The 20,782-nt window shown below is 52.1% G+C and overlaps 1 protein-coding gene across 1 annotated transcript in view; it reads right to left on the bottom strand.

Annotated features, from left to right (window-relative positions):
• Positions 1-4,815: 4,815 nt before the first annotated feature.
• Positions 4,816-20,782, bottom strand: part of GALNT16 (polypeptide N-acetylgalactosaminyltransferase 16) — a 102,711-nt gene continuing 86,744 nt past the window's right edge. The window contains exons 10-15 of the mRNA XM_060003400.1: positions 17,615-17,741; positions 16,030-16,122; positions 14,560-14,643; positions 9,565-9,706; positions 8,762-8,884; positions 4,816-6,993 (exon numbers count right to left, since the gene is read on the bottom strand). Of these exons, the coding sequence (XP_059859383.1) occupies positions 6,856-6,993; positions 8,762-8,884; positions 9,565-9,706; positions 14,560-14,643; positions 16,030-16,122; positions 17,615-17,741 (707 nt within the window). The 3' untranslated portion in view covers positions 4,816-6,855. The remainder of the gene's footprint in view (positions 6,994-8,761; positions 8,885-9,564; positions 9,707-14,559; positions 14,644-16,029; positions 16,123-17,614; positions 17,742-20,782) is intronic.

The following is a 20,782-nucleotide window of genomic DNA, read 5'->3' on the forward strand; positions in this document are numbered from 1 at the left end:
ATCTGGCTCAGCAGCAAACCGTGGCCAAGCCCCCTGCCCACCCACCCTCTGCCCCGGAGATATCTGGCAGCCTACTTAGCAGAGGCCAGGTCTGCCACACACAGCGTCAGCTCTCTGAGCCCTCTGTGCCAGGTGGTGACCCATGCCCTCCAGTAGGAGACCAGGACCCATCTCAGTCACCAAACCAGTGAGTGGCTCTCAAACTTGAGGGTGCATCAGAATCCCCTGGGGGCTTGTTAAACTCAGGTGGCTGAACGCCACCACCAGTGTTGATTCAATAGGTCTGGGTGGAGTTCAAGAGTTTGTATTTCTAGTAAGTGCCCACACGATGCTGAGGCTGCTGGTCTGTGGGACCACACTTTGAGAACCACTCACCTGCACCTCTGTGGGACTGAGTTTACACCTTGCTGTTTGTCCTTGGGCAAGTTTCTTCTCCTGACTGAGTCGCCACTCCCTCATCCCTAAGGTGGGCACACCAGAACCTGCCTCATGGGTGTGAGACAAGGCACATGGTAGCCCTCTTCAGTTCTGGGATCCCAGGAAATGCTCAATCCATTAATCCACCAGTGCATTGTTGCTGAGGGCTCAGAGACAACTAATAAGTAGGAAGGGTGGAGATTTGAAGATCCTAAGCTTTTAAAGACAAGTGAGAGGGAAAATGAACAAATAGAGATTGGGTGCCTTCTGAATGCTGTGTACTGATTCCTAAATGCAAAAATGCCTTATCACTCAAAACAAAAACCAACCAACCAATGAAATGCAGCTAGAATCTTTCATTTCATTCATTCGACAAGCTAACACTCACGGTGAGTCTGAGAACTGGGCTCTGTGCTGCAGCTGTATTGTACTGTGCTGGGAAGTGCTGTATGAAGCTGGAGCAGACATAGGTCCTGTAATCAAGGAGCTGCAGTCCAACAGAAAAAAGTCCACCTCCCAGCATAAGGAGGAAAGTGCTCACTTCAGCTGGAGAGGAACATTCAAGACGAGGAAGAAACAGGCCAGAGAGATGCTTTCAGGCAGGTGGGAGATAGGGCAGGTTTCCTTATGGAAGCAGCATTTGCCTGGAAAAGGGATAGCATTCAACCCTTGGAGATGACAAGTAGAGGGTGGAAGAAACACAAAAGTACAGACAAGAGAAGGCAGACCGCACCTTCCAGAAACAGGACGCAGAGCGGTGTGGCTGGATTGCAGAGTGAGGAACAGAGGGTGGGAGCTGAGGTTGGCCTGGCTGCCTGGTGTCCAGGGATGGATGGCCTTGACCGTCGGTGGTTGACACGGCTCCTCCGAGCCTGTTCTGTGCCCTCTGTGGGGTCGGCGCTCAGCACATTATGGGCTTGGTGAGGATACCACAGGTGTGAGAGTCTGCATGACCCAGGAAGGGTATCCACAAGGAGCCCAAACCGCTGCCCAGAGCCTGCTCACCTTCCCAGTATCCGTCAGTCCCCTGCCCTCCCCCGACAGCCGCAGGACATGAGCCCAGGGCTGAGGTCACACACACACACCCAGGAGAGGGCCCCCAGCACCACTCTGCTGCTACACCTGCTGTCCCCCACTGCTTACTGTGACCTGACTTAACAACCCCCACTCTCCCACCCCTGTGGAGAAGAGGCTCTGGAGAGCAGAGTCATCCAGGCAAGGTCTGCCCTTGCCTGTAAGCAGAGGAGCCCGGAGCTATGCAGCTACCCCAGAGCGCTGGGGCCAAGGGTCACCCGTGCTGCAGCCAGCCTCCGGCTGCGCTGGCAACCGCCTCTCACCCGGACAGTGGCAGAGGTCCCGACGAGGCCCTGGAGACTCTTCCCTCCTGGTTCTGGACCCAGAACCCCAGACTCTCCTGCCAGCCCTGGTTTCCCCTCCCAAAGAGGGTTTCCCAGCTGGGGGCATTTCTCCTTATGGGGGCGCCGGTCTGGCTCCGATGTCTGGCTCCCAGATCTTGTCCCCACATTCATCCAGCTCCCCTTTGGCTTCTCCTTCTCGCAGTGGGGTCGAGGGCCGCTGTACTCAGTGTACACAGTCCAGAGCCGGCCTGTGTGCACTGTGTCCTGACTCTACCCTGCGCGGCTTTCTCTCCCTCCTGCTTCAGAGCACTGTGGACTCAACATGCGTCGTATCAGCCGGGCCACGTGTCATCATGCAGGTGAACTGGGAATCAGCAGGTCTGGGTGGGAGCCCGGGCACAAACGCACTTACAAGCACCTCAAGCGATTCCAGCGGGTTATCTGGACGCACCTTGAGAGACAACTTATTTGAAAGAGGAATTGTTGAAAGACAGGCCTGCTTTTCAGACGGCTTGAGCGGTCAGAGAGAACCCAAGCCAGGGAGCAAGAAGAAAGCGAGCCTTTCTGAACACCTGCTGGTCATTTGTATTCATTCTCTCCAGATAAGAATCACTGCATTTTCCAGGCCATCTCATCCCACCCTTTCTTTTGCCCTCCCCACACTAAGAAAACTGAGCCCTGCAGGAGTGGTCACTGGCTCAAGGAGCAGAAGGCCCATCTGTCTGGGTTTAAATGGCTCCTGTATTTTCTATCTATATTCTGTGATTACAGCCTGGTCCACATCACCACCATGCTGCAATGCACTAGGGTAGAAAGCCAAGGCCACTTGGTAGTTGCCCGCTGAGCCTCCAGCTGGGCTAGTATGGCCAGCGGGCCTCACCAGGCCTCATCCAACCCGCCCTTTACCCGGCCCGAGACAGGCATTGCCCAGAATGTCATTTCCAGCTGCCCTGGAAGCACCATGACTCCCCGGCCCCCAGGCCACAGTGAGAGGCCCCTCCGTGTTGCTCCCATAGCTCCCGCCTTCCCTGTAGCTTTTCTCTTCTGGTATTACGGTGGCCTATTTATCTGTCCATCTCCCCTGCTAGAACATTAGTTCTAGAACATTTGCCTTGTTTATATTTGTGTCCTCACCCCTAGGAAAGTGCCTGGCGTGCAGCAGGCACTCAGAAAACGCTTGTTAATAACAGCAATAACACACACTTACTAAGCCCTTAGAAAGGGCTGGCTGCTTCGCAGTAGTTAAATAAGCCAGTCCTCACAAAGACCCTCGAGAGCTATGAGTACCCCCATTGCACAGGTGAGGAAACCAAGGCTGAGAGATGAAATAACTTTCCAGCTAGTAAGTGGCAGAGCGGGATGGACCTGGCTGATGGGGTCTCCGGATCCCCACTCCTGCTACACCCTTGCCCACACTCCGTGGGGCTGAGTTCCACAGCAGAGGGCTGTCCCCAGATGGCTCAATCCAGCTTGGCTGCCCACAGACTCGTTGCCAGGTCAGGAGAGAGCGGCCCACCCTGCTCCATCTCAAGGTCTTTGCTAAGGGCCTGGCAGCGAAGACTTTTAAGATGAAAGAAGCTGCCCTGGTCCCCCTCCCTCGTTCTGGAGGAAACTGACTCAGACTATCAAGGGGGACACACAGAAATACCACAGACATTGAGAACATTGTCGGGAATGAAGTTGTGGACATTGTGAACTCCAGCCCTTCCTCTCCAGGTTTTTCCTTTCCTGTCCCATGGTGGGAGAGGACCACACCCCTTCAGCGCTGGAAGATATCCTCCCCAGGCCTGGGGGTGCCAGACCCCCGGGAGGACAGAGATGTTGCCTGGGTTATATTCTCCCAACTGTGAGTGGGGAGACCCATACCGAGGGGCCGGGAGGAGCCTTTGTGAAGGCAAGTCACAGATGCCCAGGGACGGGGGACCCCCTCCCCACTTGACATATGGGAGGTTGGCCCCATGCAGACACCCCTCCCGCTCTCCCCTTCCCATGTGCTCTGGAAGACTCTCTTCTGCCGCATTAGAGTTACGTAAGGCCCAAGGCCATGGTTAATTGCTGGCCCCAGGGCTTTTGCTGATTCCTCCAGGGGCTGGCTAAGGGCAAAGAGTCTTAGTTCCCAGGAAAAAACGGGGCGGGGGGGGGGCGGTGAGAGAGAGAATGGGCCTCTGGAGAGGTAGGCTTGGAGGAGGGCAAGAGAGAGCACGACTCGGGAGAAGCCAGCACCAGAGCCCTTCAGGCTAGGAGTGAAAATAGAGGCCAAGTGGAAAGCTGGCTCAGCCTGGCCGGGAAAGGGGCCCGAGAAGGCGGCAGGCAGTGTGCTGCACTCCTTGAGAGGACGAGGGACAGACAGACTCTGCAGCCACGTTGTGTGCTCGGAACTGTCACCAGCCAGGGCTTTGCTCTGGGCCCCTCAGGCCTGGTGGTCAGTTCTGGAGAATCCTGTATGAGCAGCCCTGAGACCAGGTGGGTGCGGGGGTGGGAACGGCTGTGTTCGGGGAGACTTAGTGGCGCGCTGGCCTGCCCACTACTGTTCATGTGCGCACCGAGGCAGTGCTTATTTTTACCTGGGTAGGTTCAGCTTCTGATCACAGAAATGGTGGGGGCTTTCCATTGGTTTCCATGGAAACATTAGACAGAGCATCTGCTACCCCATCAAACAAGGCTAGGCTGGTAGAACTCTTTTTGGAATTACTTTGCTATTTCGACCTAGGAAAATCGTCCCACCTGCGTTTTTACCACTTCCGTCTTGCGTGGCAGAGGAAAGGAAGGGCAGTTCAGAGGGACCAGGCTGGTGCCTGGGAGCCTGGGCTCTGGTCCCAGCCTGCCCCACCTGATGGCTCCCCCCCAGAGCAGCCAGCCTGTCTTCCAGGAGCGCCTGGGGTCGTATGGGGGGGCACGTGGGCCGAGGAGCAAGCTACCAGGTGCAGGAGGGGTGAGAGCTGAGCGTGCTCAGTTTCAATTTTCCAGAATAGAGGGAGGGTGGCACTGAAGGCCTTGGCTCTGGAGTCAGAAAGGAAGGCGCTGGTGCACGTGTGCATGTGAGAAGTGGCTTTATTCCAGGAGTTCTTCATAAAGATGAGGTCCTCAGGGGCAGCGAGTGGCACATGCTTTGGTCAGGAAGAGGAAAAGCAAAACAGAATAGGGCTGCGTCCCAAAGGACAGCTGACAAGTGCTGAGCCTGGTTTGATCACATGAAAGGAGGGGGCCCTCTCAAAGGCTCTCTGAGCAGCAGTCCTCTTACATTCATTGAGAGATGCCCACGTTCCCTGTCCCCAAAGGTCCACACTACCCACTGGGGTGGAAACGCACAAGGGAGATGGCGGTGGATGAAACATCACACAGAGGATGGGAGAAGTGTTGCCCTGGGGGCCAAGGGATCCGTGCTGGGGAGCGCAGGGTTTCAGGCTAGGGCACAGGAACACTGCTGAGAGCACGCCAGCCAGAGCCAGGAGGCGAGAGGAAACCACCGAGAGCCCTCCAGGGTGGGTGTGGGCACCACGGCCCCAAGGGCTGCATGGAGGGAGCAGGACCACAGCAGTTGAGGCACAGCAGGGAGGGGGAGGGGCATGGCAGCTCCAGTGACTGGTAGCTCCAATCCAGACCCTTTGGCGATCAGGGACCTCTGTAAGAAGCTGGGGAAATCCATGGACCCTCTCCTCAGGAAAATGCATATATGCACACAATGCAATATTTGGGGGACCATTTCAGGACATTCCTAGGCCTTCTGGAATCCATGAACTCCCTAGGGGCTCCAGGCTGATTTGCTTTGGGTGGGAGACCCACCAGGGTTCCTGGTACCACCAGTCTTTTCCCTAAGATCACACTGCCTGAGCCAGTGGGGCGGGGGGAAGAGGAACGTGGGAAACAGCAGAAGCGGTTCCAAGACCAGGCCCTGGGGGAGGGGAGAGACTCCCAGTGGTTGTGAGAAGGAACTGGGAGCTCTGCACAGACTGGGGCCTCCAGCCAGCTTCCAGGCCACTGCAGCAGCCGAGCCCCAAGGGCCTCCCTCCTGCAGTGGGGCGGGGTGAGGACAAGTTCCAGCCTGGCTGGCTTAGCCATGACCTAGGGATGCTCCAGAATGGAGGTCCCGTGCTTACCGCCCTGCCCCCGACCCTGTAACACTGTATCTACAGAGGCAAGGGCTTTTGAGAAGGCAGGAGTCAAAAACTAAGAGGGATGGGCCTGTTCAGTGGTGTCTGTCCTTATGGGGTCCACACGGTACGACCGGGCAGGGAGCCAGGACACCCGCTGGTCTTTAAGGCCCAAGGGAGAGGTCTTGTCCTGACACGTATCCACATAGAAGTGGGATCTGTTTAATAAACTGTGTCCTGAGGCTGCCCCTGGAGATCCCCCTTCAGCCCCTTGCTGAGGCGTGGGAACCAGAGCGCAGGACCGGAGGCACTGTCCCTGGGGCTGGTACGTGTGGGAGGAATTAGGTCCCCGGGGAGCGACCCAGCCTTTTCAGTGCTATGCTGCTCTTCCGTCCTCGTCTTTCTGCAGATCACCCATCCTTTGCCCTGGATCCTATCCCTCCCGCCCCCAACCCAGCAGCTGCCTGGGACAGGCCACTGAGCTGCTCACCTCTTGCTGTTCTCCACCTGCCCCGCAGGCTGCCCCTTCCTCCACCTTCAGCCTGCCCCCCCGTCCACACTGCCCACATTCTCCTCTCGTGCCCGATCCCACAGGCAGACCCCTGGCCCAGCGGGACCCGCGTGGGCTGCTGCCCTCGTTCTCCCCAGCCAACAAGGGGAGGCCCCCAACCACTGTCCAGACCTCGGAAGGGTGAAGGGAGGTAACAAAGGGCCAGGGCTCCTGCCCAGTCTCTGCCCAGTAGCAGTCCAGCATCCTGACCTGCTCCTCTCCCCAGGCAAGGCCGGGGTGGCGGCCAGGGCAGCAGGGCATCACCCCTGCGTCCTCCCCGTACAAGCTTTGGAGACTCGTGTGTCGTGGCAGTGGTGTTTGCTGATGATTCCGGCAGAAATGTGAGGAGATGGAAACGGCCCGCTTTACACTCCCCCACCCTAACCCCCTTCCGGTCCCAAAGTCTCATGCAAAAGGTACAGGAGGCCCCAGGCTACGGTCATGTGTGCGGCAGCAGCTGCCACTGCTGGGCTGGGACGTCGGCCTGGCACTTGCTGGCCACCAGCTGGGTGGTCTTGGCCTCCAGGCAGAGGCCGCTGACTGAATGCTGGATGAAAGAGGCTTTTCTCCTCCATCTCTGTGGGGAGAGGCAGGAAAGGAGGGGAAAGAGAAAACAATGATTAATAATAATCATAGCGTTCATCCCTTCATTACACGTGGATGCAAGTGGGCCTCGGACACACCCCCATCTAAATGGTCTGTGTGTCCTTACAGAAGAGGTGGCCACACCCCACCTGCAAGCCTGAAGTCCGTTCCTCCTGAACGCTCTGGCTTCCGTAGGCTGGCACGAAGAACTCACTGTCTAGGTCAGAGGCCCACGGGCTGAGTCTAGCCCAGAGATGCATGTTGTCTGGCCTGCACGTGCTTATTTAAAATGTGGCTTAGTCGTCGCATAGAAACCTGCATTTACAACTTCCCTTTAGACATGGGCCTGGTTTCTTTGGTGGCATCAGTCGGTTGTGGCCGAAGACCTGCTCTCTGCTAGTCAGCCTAGTTCCTGTTCGCCATAGTCCCACCTGGGCCCAACTCTTCTCCTCTAGGGCTTCCCCACTTGCACTCTGTAGGCCCTTGAGGTTGAGTCCTGGACTAGGTGAATCCTTTACTCCTTCAAACAAGATTTCTTCTTCCTGAGCTCTAAGCTTCTGCCTGCAGCTGTGCAGCCGGTTACCTACACACTTTAATGGGAACTGGTCGCCGTCCCTGCAGAGATTAAGAGTGATGGGAGGGTGAGGGCACTTGAGTCCCCCTATCTCACACACACACACACACACACACACACACACACACACACACACACACACACACACACACACACACACACACGGAGGCTGAAGGGAGAGGAAGGATCCGGCTGCTTTTCCAGAATAAAATAGCAAACTGCCGGTCATCCCTAAAGAAAGAGCCGACCCAGGCAACAGCACAGGGGTGGGAGGAAAGCCCGTGGCTGAATCAAAACGCCAGGCACTCTTCTGCCCCTTGCACTGCCCCGCAGCTGGCCAGGGTCAGGCACAGGGGGAGCTACAAGAAGGTGTGGGCAGAGGAAGGACTGGACCAGAGCTCTGGCCTTTGTGTCCATTCCCGGGCAGAGGGGCAGCCCTCCCAGCCAGGAATGGAGTGGGGCTGACTGTCACTGGCTGCTGTGTGCCCTGAGCATCCGATTCTTCCTCAACAGGCAGGTCTGACCTGTGTCTCCCAGGATTCATGAAAATAGGGCACGTGAGAGTGTTTGGCAAATGGAAAAGGCAGTGCTCACGTGAGGCCAGCATGCCAGCTTGGAAAACACTGTGGCTGGATCTGTTTCCCCAATCAGCCAGCAGTCAAGAAATACTTACTGAGCACCTACTATATGCTGGGGCAAGACTGTGGGCTTAGGAGTCATGCTGACCTGGGTTTGAACCTCAGTTCCACCCCTTCCCCACTACGTGATCTGATATGTTTCTTAAATTCAGTGAGCCTCAGTTTTCTCACCTCTAAAATGGGGTTAGTACTAGGGCGCACGTTGCTGGGTTGCTGGGAGAATTAGATGAGACGACCTATGTAACACTCCTAGCACAGCTTCCCAGTAAAAGCTCACATTTATTTTGGCTGTGCTGGTTGTCAGGGGTTAGGGATACAGTGTTGACAAGATAAATAGTCCCTGCCCGCAAGGAGCCACGGGATGCAGGATGGACATTTAACAAGGATTTACCGTACTTCCTCATGAGGAAAACAGTAGACTTGACCTGGATACTGGCTTAGGTCCCCCAAATCCTCACTCTGGAGGGCTTATTTGAGTCTGTATGTCAAACCCGCACTGTGTTCCCCGGGGCTGCCGCCATCCCGTGCCCATGGGCGAGAAGGCTTACCTGCCTGCCTTCTCTTGGGTTGCACGCCTGCAGTACGACCAGGGACCCGGGGGAGATGGAGGTGGAAGTGGCAGCCAGGCACTTCCCCTGCTGCTGGATGAGATGGTCACTGAACAGCCACGCCTGCAAGACAGGGAGCAGAAAGGCCAAGTCCACAAGTACAGCAATGGATGGATGGATAGATGGGTAGATAGAGCAAATACACTGTGTATTTTGGTAAAATTTTCTACAAATACTAGGGATGGGTGTATGGGTAATCACTGTACAGTTCTTTCAACTTTTCTCTGTCTGAAATTTTTCATAATAAAATATTGGGGTGGGGGAGCTTAGCTGGAACTGGCCAGAGGACGTATGAAGGGATGCTCAGGGGATGGGGAGAAAGACAGGACATGGGAGCAGGGCAGCCAGGGAGCCAGTCCACGCCGGGGTCTCCATGACCTGCTCTAGTTCACCATGGTGCATCAGCACTCATGTTGCGCACGTGTGTACACAGGCGTCCTGGAGGCCCTGTATATACAGGCGGACCACAGCTGCATCCCAGGAGAGAACTGGACTCTGTTTGGGCAGCATTTCTACCTCTGCAAGGAGAAAGCAGGTGGTGCCCATAGGGCGACTGTGTGACAGGCGACAAAGGCGACCGAGTATGGTGGGAGCAGACCCAAGGAGCAGAGTGGGAGGGGACAGCTTGCAGGGTCCTTGGGAAAGTGGGTTTGTGGAAGGTGTAGGCAGAGGGAAGATGAGAACGGGCAGAGGGAGGCCCCCACCCGTGCCCGGTCCTGACCTGGGGGCCCTAAGCCACCTACCTGAGCCGCCGGCGGGCTCTTGGCAGACCCTCTGCAGGTCCCCATGCTGAGCAGGAAGTTACCAGCCGTGTCCTGGCCCTGGGATTCTAAGCAATTAGCCCCCTGCTTAATGATGCCGGGGAGCACTTCCTTCACGGGGACGCTGAGAGAAAAGGCAGCAGTCAGGCTTGTCCTCTGCCCTCCCCGGGCTTACCCACACTTACCCAGAGGGTAGCGCCCTGCCAGCTCTCGGGGCACCCAGGTGTCTGTGGGGAGGGGAGCCGGGGAGCAGGCCTGGCAGCAGGGGGAGGTGAGCAGGGGTGCCTCTGGGAAGACTGGGCCTCGCCCTACTGGGTTCTGGGCAGCTCCGGGAGCCCCAGGGCCTGCCCTGGAGGCCAGGCCTGAGACGGTTCAAACCAGAAACCAGGGCTCCCCAGCCCAGAAAGAGGACAGGCTGGGGAGAGGCTGAGGCCCAAATGTGGGCTCAATAAACAATCTCGAAATGACAGGGAAGGGGTCACTTTGAAGAGGCAAATGTAAAATACACAAATATGAAAATGTGTTCAATCTCACCAACGATTAAAGAAATACATATCAGAGAGGTACCACTGTTTGTTTACCATATGTGTATATATATGTGTGTGTGTGTGTGTGTGTGTGTATGATTTATTTACATACATAAAACATTTATATATTTAAGTGTATATCTATGCATATATATACACATATACATATATATAGATATACATATATATATTTTTAAATATCACTACCTAGTATTGGCAATAGCTGTGGGATTGGGTGAGAACATAAACTGACCACCTTTTCTGGAGGGCAGTGTGGTATTACGTATCAAAAGCCTTAAAAAGGTGCACACCTTTGTCCCACTTCCAGTAACTTAGTATCCTAGGGCAATAATTAAATATGTGTGCAGAGATTTAGTTTAAAAGATATTCATTCAGAGTGACTGCTTATACTGAAAACATTGGAAATTCCTAGATATCCAACAATAGGGGATGGGCTAAGTAAATTCTGATTCATCTGTAGGATGGAAAAAACCTTTAGCCATTAAAAATGACTCTGGTAATGTGGGAAAGTGTTCAAAACATACAGTTAAGTAAAAGAGGCATGTTTCAAAATAGTGTATTATTAAAACATTTTGTATGCACAGGAAAAACATGCTTAAACACACACACACACAGATATAAAACACACTGTCTTACCCTGTGGGTAATAAACCTAAGGGGGATGCTGGCCCCAGCTGATGTGGGCTGGTATTCCTGGGTTTAGAAGGTTATACACGCACTTGGCTTACGGACCCACAGGGCATGATGGGGAACCAGGAGGGCTTGGAGTCTGACCACATGCTAATCCTATCTGCCTCTGTTACCTCTGTCAGGAAGAGAAACTGGGCGGGGGGCATGGATCAGAACATTTCCGGCACTCTCTTGTCTCATGTGGACATCTTGCAGGACCTTGACCAAACCAGGTCTTCCTTCCTCAGGGCTGGTTGGAAGCCCCCGGATTCCCAGAACCTACCCGCTCTCACAGAGCCTCAAGGAGAGCCCTTCACTTTCCCTCCACACTACTGGTAGCAGTGCCCCTTCAGAACCCCACACCCCCTTGTAAGAGGTCGTGCAGTTCTGGAACAGAGGCTGCAAACTGTTGGCCCCTAAGCTGAATCTGGCCTTGGACAGGTTTTTTCTGACCTGCACAGTGTGATTATTGGTGCTTTTAATTAGTTGGCCGTATTTTAAGATTTCAAGTTTACACAGAAAAATCCAGCTTCTTTTTCTTTTTGAACTTTAGAATTTTTTTTGAATTTTTAAAATTTTTTTATACAGCAGGTTCTTATTAGTTAGTTACCCATTTTATACATATTAGTGTATATATGTCAATCCCAATCTCCCAATTCATCACACCAAAAATCCAGCTTCTTTGGAAAACATAGCAAGGTCAGGCTGCCACACCGAACTTGCATTCCAGCACGGCACTAACACACTGTCATGAGCAGCAGCTGCCCCCTTATGGGTGGAGCTTGTGCATTTCAGTTTGCCACAGTCCCCTCCACTCCCTACGGTCATCCCCACCCACTTGACTTATTGACATTGTCTGTCTGATCACTGTAGGATGTAAGTTTGCAACCTGCTAGGTGCAAGGCTGTCGGGAGGCAAAAGCTCCACCCCCTCTGCTTCATCCAGGGGCAACGTGTTATACTTCCCCTCTATACAGAGACAAGGTCCTGCGGGAGCCTCTTTGAGAAGCCAAGGTTGTTTCAGACCCTTCTCTTCTCTTCCCCTCCCTACCCGCTGTTGCTTAGGAAGATGTGCAAGTTGATCGGTTTTCAGAGGTGAGATGTGTACTGTCCAAGTGTGGCAATGTCACTGACAACAAAGGCCTGCCCACTGATGCTTATGCAGGAAACCCGGGGCTTGGGCAGCAATCTCAAGACCAGATGCAGCTCCTGAGGTGTCTGAGTGGTAGCAGCAGCCCTGCAGCAGCTGGGATGGCCATCACCACCCTTCCTCTGCTCTCTGGCAGAGCCAGGCTAAGCTGTCCTATTTGTTGGTAGCCCTCTTAAGTCTGCATCTGCTTTCCTCTCTGTGGACCACCTCGAAGCTGGGCTGCCATTAGCCCTTATGGTGCCTTTGTAGAAACAGCAGTAGGCATCCCTTTCTTGAGACACTTTACTTCCATCTGTTAGAAAATCATCATAATATAGATGATTTTCTACATTATGAAAAAAAAGACAAAAAAGTCTTTTGTTAGAAGACTTTTACTGTCATTTGCCAGGAATTGTAGTAATAAATGTACAATACTGTGTGACCAGCACCCTTCACATATGGTGTGCTTGTGCAATGCACAGCCTGCACAACTGTTCCTGAACATCCTAATAAAAGTCATACATTAGCAATTGCTGAGGCTAGCCACAGAACTCTGATCTGGAAAAGCAGTACTGCAGGCAGGCCTAGGAAAGCAAAGACCTCTCTGTTCAGCCTCCTAAGTTTCTCCACTGACCATCTGCAAGTGTGGCCCAACTATTAGGATCCTGTTTGGAGGAACATGGTATCATTTGGGCCTATAGATCTCCTTTCTAATTAACAACCTGATCCACTCCGGGCCCCTCGCCCTGAGAACTGAGGCAGAACATGAAGGAACAGACCGAGGATGAGTAAACTGGATAGGAATGAACTGCAATTTCTACCTTAACAACAAAAAGTCATTTTTAAACGTCCACACAGTGACAAAACAAACGGAAGATGACTTACGCTCCTCATATCACACGGCTGGTTTCATCCACTCTCCTGTCTTTGTGATAGATCCAGACTTACGGTAGTTATAAACTACTTCTTCCTCTTGGTCCTCAAGGGATTGCATGGGGACTGGGGTGTGGGGAGAGGCACATCCCCGATCCTCCCAACTCTTCCCCCAGCTCCCCAGCTCCTGTCTGAGGCCTGGAGTCCATGACTCCAACCAGATAGCATGAACTCTGACACAACATAAAGAAAGACTATGCTTTTTTCCCTCAGAAATGACATGTCTGAATGAAACTGTCCCCTTAAAAGTGGCCACTTGAGGAAGCGGTTCATTTATTACAAGTTTGTAAAGTAATGTTCTTCCATGCACAGCCATCATCTGGGGAGCTGGGGTTATCCGGCTGCCAACTTTTTCCAAGGATGCAGCCGCTGCTCAGACCCTTCTGGAATTCCTTGAACATTGCTTGCAGAGTCAGTTTATCCTTGTTACTTGTTTCAGTCTTGTCACCCTGTATTTGGGACCCAGGATTGTATTATCTGGGTTAATCAACCAGCTTACTCACTGGACTTGGCTACAACTTAACTATGGCTGTTTTCCAAAAATCAAATCTGCCCTTGAAGGACAGAGATTTGCCTCCTTGGAGGATCTGCAGGCTCTGAGAGGTGGAGTGTTCTGGAAAGCCATGATAGCATCCTTGGGAGACAGCAGTGGAATAACCCATTCCCCGAGGTGACATTTCCAGAAGAGAGAATGCTAATTTCAAAGTTATTACTGATGCTTATTGACTATGCAATTTATTCAGTTAAAAATATTTATCAAGTGCCCATTTTGTGACAGGCACTGTTCTAGGGGCTGGAGATAAGGCAGTGAACAAAACAGATAAACACCTCTACCCTCACGAAGCTTCCTGTCAAGTGTTGGGAGATGACAGTAAAATTAATTGGCCACATATATGCTGAATGACAATAAGGGTGACAGAGGAAAATAAGCAGGGAATGCTGGGGAAGGTGCAGTCGGCCAATGCAGAGTTTGGGGGAGCCTCACGCAGCGGGGACAGCTGAGTCAAGACCTGGAGGAGGTGAGGAATGATGTAGCCAGGATGCTGAGAAAGATTTTGAAATGAGGAAAAAAAGAAACAGCTCTGCCCTCCCTACCCCTGTCATTACAGCTACTGCCCGCCGTCCTGTCACCCACGCACATACACCATTTGCATGCTGCTTCCTCATTTGCTGGAGCAAACATTTCCCCATGTTTTTTCACGGTTTATGATTATAACATTAATTGACACATATTTGTTTAGATCGACGCATCATGATTCACTAAACCCAGCCCCTATCGTTAGTTTTTTCTCAATTTTTTCACAGCAGAGAAGCCTACAGTGGACATTTATTTGTCAACAGGTTTTTTTTTTGCTTTGGTTGCTTTATTTCCTTAGGATAAACTCCCAGAAGGAAGAGAGGAGAGTCAAAGGAAATGAGTGTTTCTGCAGCCTTTGCTACATAATGCACTGTTGTTGTCCTAAGGGGACAATGCCCATTTCTAGCTCTAAGGCCCGGTCTGTTAAACTTTGGTTCCTACCACACCTCACTCTTAACTCCTGGTAACCTCCTCCCGGTTCCTCCAGACCCTTCACATGACAACAAACACTGACAGCTAGAAACAGCCAGATTGCCTGGGCTGGGGAGAGATCAGGGTGAAGGGTCCCCAAGCTGCCGGCCCCCACCCAGACCAGATGCACGAGCTGAGGGCTGCACTCACGTGAGCTCTGGGTAGACGTTATCCAGGTACCAGCGGAAGGACTTGCAGTTCATCTTCTTCCTCTGCTCGATCCGCGTGGCCACGCTGGAGGAGAAGGCAATGCTCAGCGGGCATAAGAAGGCCCGGGAGGCTGGCCCCCTCTTTCCACCTACCCCAGGGAGCTAGGGCCAGGAGCTGTCCAAGGCTGCCTTCCAGCCTTGGTCCCTGCCTTAAGTCATTCTCTGACCTGCAAGCTCCTCCCAGGGTTCCTGGCCATGCCTTATTTCTCTCCTCAAATTCCTGCTCACCTTTCAGGATCTGCCCAGCCCACGGGGGCCAGGCTTTAATCTCGGCTTCTTACTCCTTGAGACCTCAGGTGAGGATACCACTATCTGGTCCTTATTTTCACAGAGAGAGCAGAGCCTTAATGAACTAGAAGTTTTCCTTTCCTGCATTCCAGCTGAGCAGAAAGTGTCTACCAACAAGAAAACCACGCTTTAAACATCTTTCCATAAAGTTGGCAGATAAAAACCATCTGATGTGTCCATGGACACCTTCCTCAGCTCCACTGACCATAACGGCCACTGACAGATAACCTCACCGCCTCTCTGAGCCTGTTTGTTCTCAGTAAAGTGGGGACACAACCATCTACCTCCAAAGGTTTTTGTGAGAATCAAATGAATAAAGGGGACATAAGTGCCTAGCACAGGGTAGGTCCTCAGCAGATGTTACTTCCCCACTAAAAGAAATAGTGACATAACTTCTTTTTTTTTTAACAAGAGATAGATACAAACAAATAGAGGGAGATTCATTGATGATCGCTAATAATGTTTTCAAACCTATCTGACCACAGCATTAAGTAAGAAATAAATACATTGTGACCAAGTATACCCATGGGCATATATGGCTACAAACATACAACCAAAATAAGAATTTTCACAAAACAATATCTATCCGTAACTGCCATCAGCTGTTCTGTTCTGTTCTGTTCCGTACTAATCTGTAATATTCTAGTTCTCTATCGTTTAAAAAAAAAAAAACTGGTCACGACTCTCTAAATTGATTTCACAATTAATCCACATTTTGAAAATGCTTAACTAGACTGTAGTCATAACAGTCCAGGGCAGAAAAATAAGCTAACAGATCACTGTCAGATTTTGAACAGCAAGGGGTGGAGTCAAACCCCCGAGTATTTTCTACAGAGAGCCGTCCTTAAGCACGTCCACAGATGTCTGTCCTGCAGGCAGCTTGTGGACCGGCAGTGCTCTCATAAGCGAGCCCTCCCTAGTTATTTCTCCCTATGAGGCTGCATCCTCCTCAAGGACCAGAACCTTGTCTCTGCGTCGTATACCCTACAGGCCTGGAAGAGCCCAGTGGCCTGGGGCAGCTCAGGTGCTAAGGAGACCCTGAGCGCTTCCCTGGTGTACACGCAATTTTGTATTTTGCTAAGGTTGTGGAGGAAGGCCAAGGGGGGCTGGGAGAGGGGCCCACCTGCCGAAGGCCTTCCCTATGGCCGAGGGCCGGGCCTCGTAGTAATACTGCTTGTATTCATCCATCCACACCTCTGCAGTGCGCTTGGTATTCCTAAAAGGGTAGGAAGGAGCAAAATAAGGTCACCAGGGCAGTGACAGAGTTAGGGTTGGGCTCAAGATCAGCTCTGTGAAGTTCAGGGTGCGGAGGCAGAAGTGCACGTGAAAGAATGCTGATTGGGGTGGTATCAATGAGAACAGTCTTTTTGGAGGACAATCTGTCAGCATCCATCAGCTCTGTGGGTATGGGTACTCTTTGACACTCCACTTTGAGGAACCTATTCTACCAAAATACCAGCATGTGGGCAAAGGGACATGTACAAGAATACTCGTGTCATAAAACATTCGTGACAACCTAAATGCCCATCAATAGGAGAATAATGAACTATGTCCACATGATGGAGTACTAGGCAGCCTCAAAAAAGAACACCAAGGTTAGTACATACTGACGCTGAAGGACGTCTACAATTTAGTGTGGAGTGGCAGAAAAGCATGCTGCAGAAAAATCATGCAGTGCGACCCCATTTATATAAAAAACACAGAAAGAAGAGACACATGTATATGTATAACTGAATCACTTTGCTGTGCACCTGAAACTAACACAACATTGTTAATCAACTATACTCCAATATAAAATAAAAAGTTAAAAAAATGTAAAAAAAAACACCCCACAAACACATGCATCTCTATACAGAAACTATATATATATATATATATATATATATATGAAAATAAATTAAAAGACCTGAAATGATAGGCTAGAAATCTATTAGCAGTAGTTACTTTTGGAGAGACAAGTGGATAGGAGTAAGACTGGGTGAAAGGGACTTTCACTTTTTTCTCTCTATGTGATATGAAGAGTAAAAATTATAATGTATAATATACTATATGTACAGATAAATATATAATATATATGATATAGTTTGAATTTTTACAATAAACATGTATCACTTTTACAAGTATAAAAACAACTAAAATGGGATAAGGGGAAGCAAAACAAAAAGACAGGCCATTTGATGAGCTAGACCTGGGAAGCCACCGCTGGCAACAAGGGAGCCTTAGAAGATGAAGACTCATCCTCGGGAAGCAGTGTCCATGACGCTCCTCCCACTCTCCCCTTGCCACCAGCGTCAGGGGGGCGGGTGATGGGGGTGGTCTTCTAGGACCCTGCCCACTGCCCCTCAAGATGAAGTGCACGCTATGGCTGGGGACACGGATGGGCAGACGCTGACCAAGTCAGGGTCAGGACATGGCATCTGTGACTAGTACTAGGGACCCAGTGAGTGGAGGGCAGCTTCCAGTTGGTCATTTGGCTGGTTTTCCAAGACCCTCATGGACAAGGACAGTCAAAACAAGTGAGGCCTGGTGGAGACACTCCCAGCTTCATCCTTCCAGACTGAAAGTACTGGGATCCCAGAATGGGGGGCAAATGGGGAAACCGAGGCCCAGAAAGGTGGGGTAGCTACCCACAGTCCCTTGGGTAACTGACAGGGCTGGGGTCTAGGTGTCCTAGCTCTTAGCGCGGTGCTCTTTGCACTGTGACCCACCTGATGTAGGTGAGGGCGTTGCCCTCAGGAAAGTTGTAGGGGTGCCGTTTCCTGAAGACGTGGCCCACCCGGCTGCAGGGCACGATCTCCAAGCTCCCACCGCACATCCACACCCGGAAGGAGAGCTCTGCAGAGACGGCAGCCATCAGGACGGGAAGGAGCCACTCGGCAAGTCCCCACGGAGTGAAGGGGGAAGGAGCTGGCTTCCCTTGCCTTTGGTGTCTCCTTGGAGGCATATGCTGGTGTCAGAGCTCCTGGGCCTGTTTACACGGGGTGCACCCACTCCTTGCACGTGTTCCTGACTGCTTCCTCCATGCTTGTGCACACACACATCCCACACACACATACCCGCTGGCATCTTTCTGGCTGGCCCAGACCTCCCTCATGGCCCCGGGGGTCTCCATTTACAGCTACCAGTGGCCCTACTGAGACATACTTCCTTTCGGTGGGGGTGTGACGCTGAACGAGCCTTCACAGATGACTGTGGTCCCTAGTAGTGCTGGGAGAGGCGAGCAGTGGCCATCCTGCCCCCCAGAAGGGGACGTCACAAGTTGCCTACTCTGTTTTCCACTCAACAATCCTCACTTCCGGCAAGGACCCACCTTAGCAGTTGGCCGAACCTCTTCTGATTTTCTACTTTCTTTCATTTTAACCCTGAAGTTGGACACCCTTTGACATTAAAACACCTCCCTCCTGTCCCAGAAAATCCATAGCCCTTGTTTTTTTGTTTTTAATTAAAAAAAAACAAAAACAACGGAAAGACCATTTTTTTTCATGAGTTCCAGCCTTGGTTCCTCTTCCTACTCCCCAGGTGGCTGTAAGGACACTTGTGGTCCCTGGCCAGGTCTGGGGGCTCTCATCTGGAGCGACTGCTCAGGGACCTCCCAGGGACTAGCAGAGTGGGGGGCGGAGGCGGCAGGGCTAAGGCCTACCTCCTGGCCAGCCTAAGTGCACCCGGTGACTTCCCAGTGTGGTCCACGACTGGACGTTAGGCATATCTGGACCCGCACCCAGGGTTGGCTACGTTAATGGGCTTCCCTAGGTCTGCCTGCAAACTGCCAGGCCTCTGTCCCTTCTCCTGGTCAGAGCCCTGCAGCTGGTTCGGCAACTGAGATTTAGAACTGGGGACAGGAGATCTGCATTCTGGTACCATTTCTTTCAGATTAACTTTGTTATGTTAGTTAGGTCATTTCATCCCACATAGTCCATACTGTCCACATTACTATTACTTATTGTCATTTTTATCAACAATGGCAATGACAGGGAATTCCCTGGTGGTCCGGTGGTTAGGACGCTGCGCTTTCACTGCCGAGGGCATGGGCAGGTTCGATCCCTGGTCAGGAAACTAGATCCCACGAGCTGCATGGCACAGCCAAAAAAAAAAAAACAACAACGGCAACAACAAAAGCGGTAACCATCGTCCATTTACTGAGCACTCACTCCGTGCTCTTCATGGCTGATGTCTAATTCTCACAGCTACCATGTGGCATTGGGTGTTATGATCCCCATGTTTTATTTATTTATTTTATTTTATTTTATTTTTGCGGTACGCGGGCCTCTCACTGTTGTGGCCTCTCCCGTTGCGGAGCACAGGCTCCGGACGCGCAGGCTCAGCGGCCATGGCTCACGGGCCCAGCCGCTCCGTGGCATGTGGGATCTTCCCGGACCGGGGCACAAACCCGTGTCCCCTGCATCGGCAGGCGGACTCTCAACCACTGCGCCACCAGGGAAGCCCTCCCCATGTTTTTGATAAGGACTGTGAAGCTCAAAGATGTTAAATGACCTCTCCAAGGTCACCTCCACGCTCAGGTGCAGAACTGCAGTGTAAAGTTCACTTTGTCCAGCAAGTCCCACTGTTTGAACCAGATCATGATCTGTCAGACGCCGTTGTAGAATCCCTTACGCTCTAGTGGGGAGAGGCAGGAACTCAGTAAAAGAAGAAACCAAAATACAAGTAGACAAGAAAATGAGTAGAATACTTCATCTGCGAAGCAGGTAGGAGACTGAAGCAGGTGAGTGGAGTTGGGGGTGAGGCTGCAGTTTTAATGAGGCTGATCAGGGATGTTCTTGATGAACGGGGGGGGGGGGAGCATTTGAGCCGAGGCCTGAAGGAGGTGAGGAAGAGGCACGTGACTCTTAGGGATGAGCGTTCCGGGCAGAGGGACAAGCAAGGGCACAGAGCTAGAGGTAAGAGCACAGTAGGCAGGAGCGGAGCGAGGTGCGGGGAGGGCAGGAGGAGCTGAGGGCGGAGCTGGCGGTGTGTGCTTGTGGGGGAAGGGCAGATGGTGTAAGGACTTCCGGGTTTTGCTCTGAGTGATGCGGAAGCCCTTGCAGGGTCTTGAGCAGCTCAGTAACATGATCTGACTACCTTTTAAAAGGATCCCTAATGAGAATCCCAAGGTTTTCACGTTTGCCACCCTCACTCAAGGTGGCCTCTGGGTTCTGGCGTTTGGCTCTCTCAGGGGAAACAGGAACGAGTCTGGGTTTGGGCATCTCCCTTCCTTCCATAAATGAACAGTTCTTTTTTTTTTTTGCAGTACGCGGGCCTCTCACTGTTGTGGCCTCTCCCGTTGCAGAGCACAGGCTCCGGACGCGCAGGCTCAGCGGCCATGGCTCACGGGCCCAGCCGCTCCGCGGCATGTGGGATCTTCCCGGACCGGGGCACGAACCCGTGTCCCCTGCATCGGCAGGCGGACTCTCAACCACTGCGCCACCAGGGAAGCCCCAAATGAACAGTTCTGAAAGGCCCAAACCCATTAGTGACGAGAGTCTCCTGGCTCAAAACTAGTCCCAGCAGCTGAACGTCTGAGCACCACGGCTAGCCTAGGAATTTCTTTGAATTTTTTCGAAGAAACAAAACCCTCCCTAGAACCACTGTGTGGTTCACCTTTCAATTCCCCAATCACTGAGCCCTGGCCTCAGGCAGAGTTTGAAGTTAGCTATTTGATCATTCACTTGTTTCTCCATCAGGCCCCAGCCTTAAAAAAAAAAAAAAAAAAAAAAGGAAGGAAGGAGAAAAGAAAAAGGCTTCTGGATGCAGCAGAGACCATTAGTTTCCCAGCCCTCTGAATCTTTACAGGAAACTGGATTTGCCAAAGCTCCCTTCAGGCTGAGATGGAGAACACAAAAGAGGTCACTTAGGCCCAAAATACATAAAAGGAGGTCAGA

The sequence above is a fragment of the Delphinus delphis genome, chromosome 2, assembly GCF_949987515.2.
Source record: "Delphinus delphis chromosome 2, mDelDel1.2, whole genome shotgun sequence".
Classification (NCBI taxonomy): domain Eukaryota; kingdom Metazoa; phylum Chordata; class Mammalia; order Artiodactyla; family Delphinidae; genus Delphinus; species Delphinus delphis.